Source organism: Merops nubicus, unplaced genomic scaffold (assembly GCF_000691845.1).
Source record: "Merops nubicus isolate BGI_N331 unplaced genomic scaffold, ASM69184v1 scaffold9016, whole genome shotgun sequence".
NCBI classification, from domain to species: domain Eukaryota; kingdom Metazoa; phylum Chordata; class Aves; order Coraciiformes; family Meropidae; genus Merops; species Merops nubicus.
In genome coordinates, this window is record NW_008612884.1 from 1 (window position 1) to 8,858 (window position 8,858).

At 38.7% G+C, this 8,858-nt stretch overlaps 1 protein-coding gene across 1 annotated transcript; it reads left to right on the top strand.

Moving 5' to 3' along the window:
• The first annotated feature begins 113 nt into the window (after positions 1–113).
• On the top strand, positions 114–3,404 carry PIGP (phosphatidylinositol glycan anchor biosynthesis, class P). The gene is made up of 4 exons (XM_008941692.1): positions 114–210; positions 1,216–1,288; positions 1,814–1,932; positions 3,274–3,404. The coding sequence occupies exons 1-4, from the start codon at positions 129–131 to the stop codon at positions 3,402–3,404; spliced, it is 405 nt and encodes a 134-aa protein (XP_008939940.1). The 5' UTR covers positions 114–128.
• Positions 3,405–8,858: the final 5,454 nt, after the last annotated feature.

Here is an 8,858-nt window from a genome sequence, read left to right on the forward strand (position 1 = left end):
GACCTTTCACCCCCCGCCCCCTTCCCGCTCGTCCCGGGGCTGTTCCCGCAGGAACCTGCCGGGAAAGCTCGAAGGGCTTCTTGCCGTGTTCCCCCCGAGGTTAAAGGGAAAAGACCGGTAAGACCGGTATGGTTGAAAACTCTCCAGCCCCGTTGCCAGAAAGGGCAATATATGGATTTGCTCTCTTTTTAGGATCGTGGTTTGGCTTTAGTAAGTATACCGGCTACCTAGTAGTGCACCGGAAAGTGTTGCTCTGCTTGCGAGACAAGTGCAGCGCCGCTGGGGCCCTCTGGAAGGGGTCAGAACTGTACTAAACCGCTTTTTGTAGGCATGAGTCATGAAGGACTAAGTGCACGTCCATTACTTGCCAGGCCTGTCAGTTGTTACAAAGACCTGTCATTGTCTTTTGTGATTTCCGTGGGGGTTTTGTGTCTTTAACCTTATTATGGGATCTTATCATAGTATGCAGTCAAATTACTTTAAAAATTCTATGCGTTCTCATTTTAGTAAGTTTTTTACTTGAAAAACGTCATCAAGATTCCATCCATAGTGATTCCATCACTATTTGGTAACCATTGTAGGTACTAGTAGAGCAACCTTCCCCACCCAAATACTGGGAAAAAAAAAAAAATTATCGAGTCAACAGCAATTGAAAATTATTAGGATTACACCAGTATTCTTTTGCTGGTGTGGGAGGTGCTTTATCATTTCTCTGGGAATCTCTTGCGTGCCCACACAGGTCCAGAGCTTGAGAGGGTGAGAGGATATTTTTAACACAAGGAAAACAAATATACTGTAGGCAAATAATAAACCAGGATCATACTGCGTGCCTTTCTCAACCTTGGGAAGTTAAGTAGAAATTAATTTGGTCTCTGTTCCTCTCTTAGGAAGCCACTGCAGTTGTGTAATTTGTGTCACTGTCTGACTACTAACCTGTTCCCCTCAAGTTTTGTAGTTGGAGAGCAAAATTTCTCAGTATTTGTTTTGTTGACATGAAAATTATTAATGTGCCAAGAATCAGAAATTATTGCCAGTAACCTTTTCTGAATAGTTCCATCCAAGCACTGCAATTGTACCAGCTTTTCTTTCAAACAGATGACCCTCTGTGTAATCATTTGTCTCAGCTTGTATCAGCAGAGAAGTATTGCTATAAAACTTAGGAAGACTAAAACAGTATCGGTTGTACTATCATGATTTCTTAATTCTTTTGTGCAGTGTTATATCTTATTTGGGCATATGTTCCCGAGACGTGGCTGTTCTCACTGGGACTAACATACTGGCCTCAAAAGTAAGTTCAACCAGGTAGACACTTTAGCTTGAATATGTGTAAGTATAGGACACCATTAATTATTTTCAAAACTCTTTAAAAATAGTTGCCTTGTATTTAATCCTGTTTTTCCTGATGATAAAGGACTGTAATCTTTGTGAAGCACTTTTTTTTTTATGTAGATAAGTAACTGTGATGAAGATTTTTCATTGTGTAATGAAAGAAATAGTATTTGAATGTTTTATGATAAGTTTGACATATTGGTTCTGGGAACATTGTGAATGAAAATACAGTAAACTTTAAACCATTATTTAAAAAAATTAAAACCTTCTGTAAGGATTCTATTAGATGGTTTATACCAAACTTGCTACAGTTACTCTGCAGTTGGTGATCTTGGGAGGCACCAGGGTCCATATTCAGAGATGTTATTTCTTTTCCTCTTGCCTAAGTTTGTGCTAGATACAATAACAACCACTACATTAAAACTGTTATATCATTAAGCATTTGTTATTACGATATTTAAATTTTAAAATCTTTTTTCCTCAGATACTGGGCAGTTGCTGTGCCAGCATACCTACTAGTTGCTGTAGGAATTGGTTATATATTACTTTTTGGTATTAACATGATGAGTACAGCTCCCCTTAACTCCACACATACTATTACAGGTAATTTTATTGTTTGGTTTTTTTTTTAAATATTCTGATACTTAATTGACAATTCCTGTAAATATAGCTATGTAGCCATATATAATATAAATGAAATTTAAGCTTTTAAGTAATTTGATCTAGAAAAGGAGTTCTTGGAAGTACTGAAGTACTAGATTGAAAAGATAGCTACGATCCTGATTCTTCCTCCTTCGCCACCTTACAGCAGTGGTTTCCAGCTAGTAGGGCATACTTTGTCAGCAAAGCAGACAACATCAGAGGAACAGGGGCTAGGCATGTACAGATCTGCCAGGCATGCACCTTGCATTGCTGACTGGTGGAGAATGCCCTGGGGAGAAGGGTGTGAGTACCTACCTGGAAGGGGCAGAAGTGGGAAGGCATTCAGAGTCAAGGTGATGCAAAGGAGGATCTTTTGGTGTTGAATCTCAACTTCTGTGTAGCCTTCACTCCTGCCAAGGAGACACATTTTAGGCATTGACAACACTGTCCAGGCAGGTACATCTTCCTTCACATGGGGAATTCCATCCCTATTTGGAGATGGCCACTTCTGTCAGAAAAAATGCAGACTACAAAATCTGGCAAAAGAGTTGCCTGTTGCTAAGACAGCTGAAGTTGGATTGCTTCAGCTATGTACATAGGATTACATTGCACTGAACTGCTAAGGAAAAAAATCAGTCAAGGCTGTAGTTCTAATGCTTCTGTCAAGAACTGCCATTTAGTCATCCCTCTGCTCCTGGCCACTCACGCTTTCATGTCACCCTCTCTTTAATGTCAATCCAAGAGTTTGTGTGGCCATATGACAAGTGGGATGAGGGAGCCACTCTGTTTGAAAAACAACTATATTGAATTTTTTTTTCTCCAGAGGGAGCAGTTCCATAATTGTGTTCAAAGGGCACCTGTAGAAATGTTTGTGCTGTTATAAGAATGGCTGCTGTGTGGTGATGGGAACACGCAGCCAAGCTGAAGGGAAGGTGGAAAGCGTCTCTCAGCAGAAATCCCAAAACAAAGTGTTCAAACTACAGACTAGGATTACTTGTTGGTTTGTTTGCTCTCTTTATCTTTGGCTACTTGCAGTTTAATATCATAGAGCATCTTAAATGAAGCAAAGTTGTGCAGTGATTTCACTGCGAGGTGAAGCCCTACCACTAGTAGGGTTGATTTCTTCAGAGGCTCTGCTAGTATAAGCTGATGTAAAGCATTTCTGATGACCATCTCATTATACCTCAGAAAGACAGAGTTTTCAGCATCACTTACAGCAGCTAAATTTATACAGTATTGCATTACATATTTCTTGAAAGAAAAAACATTTAATATGTGAAATGTTCTCATTGTCTCCTGTAGATAACTATGCAAAAAAGCAGCGACAGAAGAAATTTCAGGAAGAAGCAATTCCAGCATTGAGGGATATTCCCATCAGTGAAGTGAACAGAATGTTTTTCCTTCCTGAAAACAGAATCTGCAATAGCAGATAGTCATTATTAAGATCTGTTTGAAAAAAGGATTAATAGAGCTGTTACATAAGGAAAATCAAAACTTCTCCAAACTAAAAAAAACCCAAACTCTTTCTGCTTGTAGAACAAAGTTGGTTTGTTTCTTCTCTGAGTTTTTAATTAAATTTATGTTAGCACATTTCATTGAGATGGCTTGATTTTATTATTAATAACCTGCATTGGTATGAGAGTTATGCCACATGAATTTATCTCATCATTCTTGTGAGTTTAAAATAGCAATCTCTTACTTGTAGATTTCTGCTTGTAATTTTCCACTGAGAGTGAAAGAGAGAGCTTTTCGACATAGCTCAAGTCTATTTCCCTTTGAATTCAGGGAAAGAAAATGTGTTCCTCTAGTCAAATGTTTGAGGATTTTTTTCTCAATATGGTATGTTAATTTGAAGTGTTTACACTGTAAATACACAGTTTTCATTTTTAAATATTAATAAAATGTAACTAATTTTCACTTGTTGGACATTTTTCTGTGGTTCTGTGATATTTGTGCTGGGTAAAGGTGTATAGTAGTCCATTTTTCTTTACACAGTTCTTTACTCAGCAAAATAGGTTGATTCCCCCCTTCTCCCCCCCACCCCAAAATTCATGGGCTTATAGAAATACCCAGATTACCAGTTGTGAAGATTTTCTGAAAGAAATCTTGAAATTACTTTTCAGTATTCTTAAGAATACCGAAAACTAGGTGTGAGGCAGTTTCTGGATATGCAGGAACCAAAAGGTCCATTTTATTTAGTCTAGGTTATAGCACTGTCCTGGTCTGAGTTTGAACTAAACTAATTTTGTCTTTTACTTTTTAGCTAAGTGTCTTCTAACTAACTGCACTTTCTGAAGGTAATGGCAGATTTTCACAGACAGTGTCTGCTTCTAGAAGTGATAACACTTGGTGTTTGGAGTTACTACCAAGAACTGGTGTGCAGAAAGGCTCTTGCTTATATCTTGCTTATACTTAGCAGACGAAGGTCACTGCTAAATCTTGTGTGCTATGTTGTGGGTGCAGAAAGTAAAAGGCTGCACCTGCAAGGAGGAGCAGCCAGGACAGGGGACCCTAAACTGACCAACAAGGTATTCCATCCCATGTACGACATGTTCAGTGTAAAGCTGGGGGACCATGAGGGTTAAGCTTTTGTCTTCAATGGCCAGTGTCCAAGGAGGACTCTGTCCATTCTGCCTTTGTCGAATCATAGAATCATGAAGGCTGAAAAAGACCTTCAATATCATCAAGTCCAGCCATCACTTAGCATCACCCTGACCACTAAACCATGTCCCAAAGGGCGAAGTCTACACGTTTGTTGAACACCTCCAGTGATGATGACTCCACCACCTCCCTGAGCAGTCTGTTCTGATGCCTCACTACTCTCAGCACAGAAATTCATCCTAATATCCAATCTAAGCCTCTCCTGGCACAACCTAAGCTCATTTCCGCTTGTCTTATTACTAGTTCATTGGGAGAAGAGACCAACACCCACCTCACTACAACCTCCTTTCAGGTAGTTGTAGAGAGCAATAAGGTCTCTCCTCAGCCTCTTCTTCAGGCTAAACAATCCCAGTTCCCTCAGCTGCTATTCATAAGACATGTTACCCAGACCTCTCACCAGCTTCATTGCCCTTCTCTGGACCTGCTCCTGCACCTCAATGTCTTTTTTATATGGTGGTGCCCAAAACTGAGCCCAGTACTCAAGCTGTGGCCTCACCAGTGCTGACTGTAGGGGCACAACCACTTTCTTAGTCCTGCTGGATATTTGTGATACAAACCAGGATGCTCTTGGCCACCTGGGCACACTGTTGGCTCATGTTCAGACAGCTGTCCACCAGCAACCCCAGGTCCTTTTCTGCCAGGCAGCTTTCCAGCATCTCTTCCCCAACCCTGTAGCATTGCCCAGGGTGGCTGTGACACAAGTACAGGGCCCGACACTTGGCCTTGTCAAGCCTCTATGTGTTCCTGAATCCACTAAAAAAAACCTGCTGAATACAGTCTGGGACTTCCCCAGGGTATCTTCCACAGCTTCAGTGGTGACAGAGATGTAATTGAAATCAGGGGGCTGGGTTAGGTACTGGGTTTGTATATATTCACATATTTCATTTCATTATTACTATTTTAATAAGCTGTTTTATTTTTCCAAACTGTAAGTCTCTCTCCCTTATTCCCTTTTTCTTCCCCTTTCAGGGTGGGGAGAGGGATTAACAGAGCATCTGTTACAGGTCTAGTGGACAGCCCTGTCCAAAGCCCCAGACTTTGACAAGCACAAAGCCGAGTAACTTATTACAGCAGTGGTTCAGAAGTTTCTTGAACAGTGAATCTTCTTTCATGAATGCATTACTGAACAGAGTTGTTTATAAATGATGTTTATTTCCTTTCTCCCAAGCGTCACAAACCCATTTATCTTCAGCAGTCATAGTTATTTAGTTTGGTTATAAAGGCCAGTGAATAACCCTCATTATTGTTTGTTAAGCCTGCAAGCCAACTTCTGACCAGCAGAGAATTTAGTTAGAAACGTCACTATTTCCTTAAGACAATAAGACATTTCTAAAAATTTATGGAAAGAATCTTACACCAGTAAGAAATTGAAGGCAACAACCATCAGTTGCCATGAGAAGCCTTAAGACTTGCCAACAATCTGGTATGAATACAAAATTTTTTGTTTCTTAGTCCTCTAGTCTTTAGTAGTTTGCTATTTTTTTTCCATCCATTGAAGGCAAAAACATGCTAGTTATTATGGGTAGGAGAAAAATGCTTCTCAAGATTTCACTCTGAAATAGTAGATTTTAGGTATGTTGTTTGGGGACATTTCATAAGAATGAGTATTTGTACCCAAGCCTAGTGACTGTAAATTACCACAGTGTTTATTTCTCTGATAGTTGTAGATTTCTTTGTGAAGGCTTTCTTTTTAGCTTGCTGCCAGTTGCTGTCTCCCCCTCCCACTACAACTTTGCCCTCCTATTAATTTTCATTTATGTGCTCAAACACCCATGCACAGGGTGAGTTCAAGATTTTATGATGAACAGACATGAAGATGTATTTACCTTTTTGTCAATTCCCTAATCGCATTGTAGATGCTGAAGTATTGACTGTATTCTTTTTTCCTCTGTAATTTCTACCTGCATTCTACGTTCCTTTTGCTTTCTGAGAAAGTAATTTAATTTTTAATTCTAGATTGACAACAAGTGAAGGCCAGATTTCTGGGATAATTTGATGTAAGGATTAATTTAGTCTCCTGTTAAGGATACCCAAATCCCTCCAGGATAAGAAAAGCTACTGGAAAACACCCTCAAGTCCTGAAAGCACACAAATTAAAGGACTGTAAACCTTGGACAAAGATTGTATCAGTGATGAATCTGCCATTTCATTTAACTGCAGACCTCACAATTATGGGAAAACTAACAGAGGCACCTAAGTGAGCAGGCAAACTGGGGCCATTTGTTTAAGTAAAACTTGCAGGCATGAAACTCAATCTTTGCTTTTCTGTCACTGCTGTGTAGCAGTGCTTCAAAGACACTGTAGTGACCTTTTCTTCAACTTGGGAGTAATGTTCCACACCTCTGAAGTTGCCTCAGTGATCAAAATAAAATCAGGTAACACTGTATACAATAAATATATTGTAGAGAAGTGCAGGCGTTTGGGATCCATCATTTCATAGTCTTGCCTGTGACTGATTAAGGAAAAGATAAGCAACTCTGCCAGCAAACAGAAGAGAGATTCTGTCTTTTTTAAATATACAGCACACTTGTAGCAACAGTTATTTAGTGGTATTTGTATAGCTTTTGCCTTAGATATTATTAAGAAAAAAAAAAAAAAAGATTGGGCTGTGTTGCTAGGAGTACCTTTCTTTACAAAACATACCTATTCAAAGACTGAATATCAGGTGTCCATTCTTCTCAGAGACTAAGGAAAACATAAATAAATAAAAACCTAAATTTGTCCCCATTTTCACCCTTCTAACTTGATTGCATATTGTTCTAGCACAACCAGTAATAACCAGCAGAGTTAGACCAACTGCATTGTCCCTGCTGAAATAAACCAAGTGATGAAACTTCTGGCTTGCTTTTTAATGCACTTTCTAGGATTCTTCTGCAATTTTTGTCATACCGGAGACTGATGGTATTTTTCATATCTTGCTATACATGTAGTGTTGTAAGACAGGTTCCCCCCAAATAGTATTTGAATGAATGTGTATGTAAACCTGTCACAAACAAAAATCCAAAGGTGCACTGTTTCAGATGAAAAGGTTGTATGCCAAAGGAAATTATAATAGAGCTCTGATTGGCAAATTTGTGTGGTGCTTGACTGTGTCTCTCTTCTATTTCTTTCACCTTAGCTGTAATGGGAAGGGTAGTAACAACACAGATGGTGTGTTTAGGAGGTTGAGGTTGAGAAGTACTGAAAGAAACTTTGGGAACGGAGAGTCATGGAACTGATTTTAAAAGGGAAGATACGTTGGATTCTGGTCTTATAGAGACAATGAAAACTCACCACTAAAGCTCTTTTGAAAAAGACTTTTCGAATACTTGATTTCTTCACCAGGCAGTTTCCATGGATTTCAATTTAATTTGTGGTTGTAAATGATAAAGTACTTCTGACTTACAAACAGAATAGTTAATAAATGATTTTGTCTAAAGGTATTTGGTTCCATATTACACCTTTTCCATGGGCACTTGAGTTGATTGGCTAAAATGTTTAATGCAAAGTCCTGTTTGCTGCTGTACTGTTAGATTTCCAGCCATTTCTAAAAGAAACAGGTGAATGGGGTCTTTTGTATCTCTCTCTCTCTGTTCATGATTTGAACCATATTCTGAGGAGAAAGTTCTGGAAGCATTTAGTCTTGTTCTGACGGCTTCCTTGCCAAGAGACTGCCAAAGTAAATTCTCTTGGTAGGCTGTGCAGTTTATGTATCAACTTAATTCTCAGCTTTTTTCTAAAAGCAGCTGATAGATTAACCCAGTCTGGAAATCATGATTATGTGGAGTGTAATTAAATGGTGGATGTTTCAGTGAATTGGATGGATTTTTTCTCTAGAGCTCATAAAACCACTGTTGTGCAGATTGCCTTTTCTCAGTTGTATAAGTGTCATTCTCTCAGTATAAATGTAGCTTAGAAAAAAAAATGGTTCCGTTGATAGTTCTTTTTCTCTTAATCCAAATTATTTCTGCACCGTATTTGAAAAGAACACACAAAGTTTAATGTCATTCAAGGATATGCTACCCTTAGATATAGGTGTCTTTCAAGAGCTTGCTTTAAAATAATTCAAGACTGTTTTATGAACATAATTTAATTTTGATTTTTCATCTGAATAAAAATATAATACAAAATATAAAATTGTATATGTTGTCTGGATACCTCTCCAGCATTTATGTACCAGTGGAACATTAACTTGTCTTCTGCTATGATAATTTTAGACAATGGAAATCAAAAGGTAGCATTTTCTG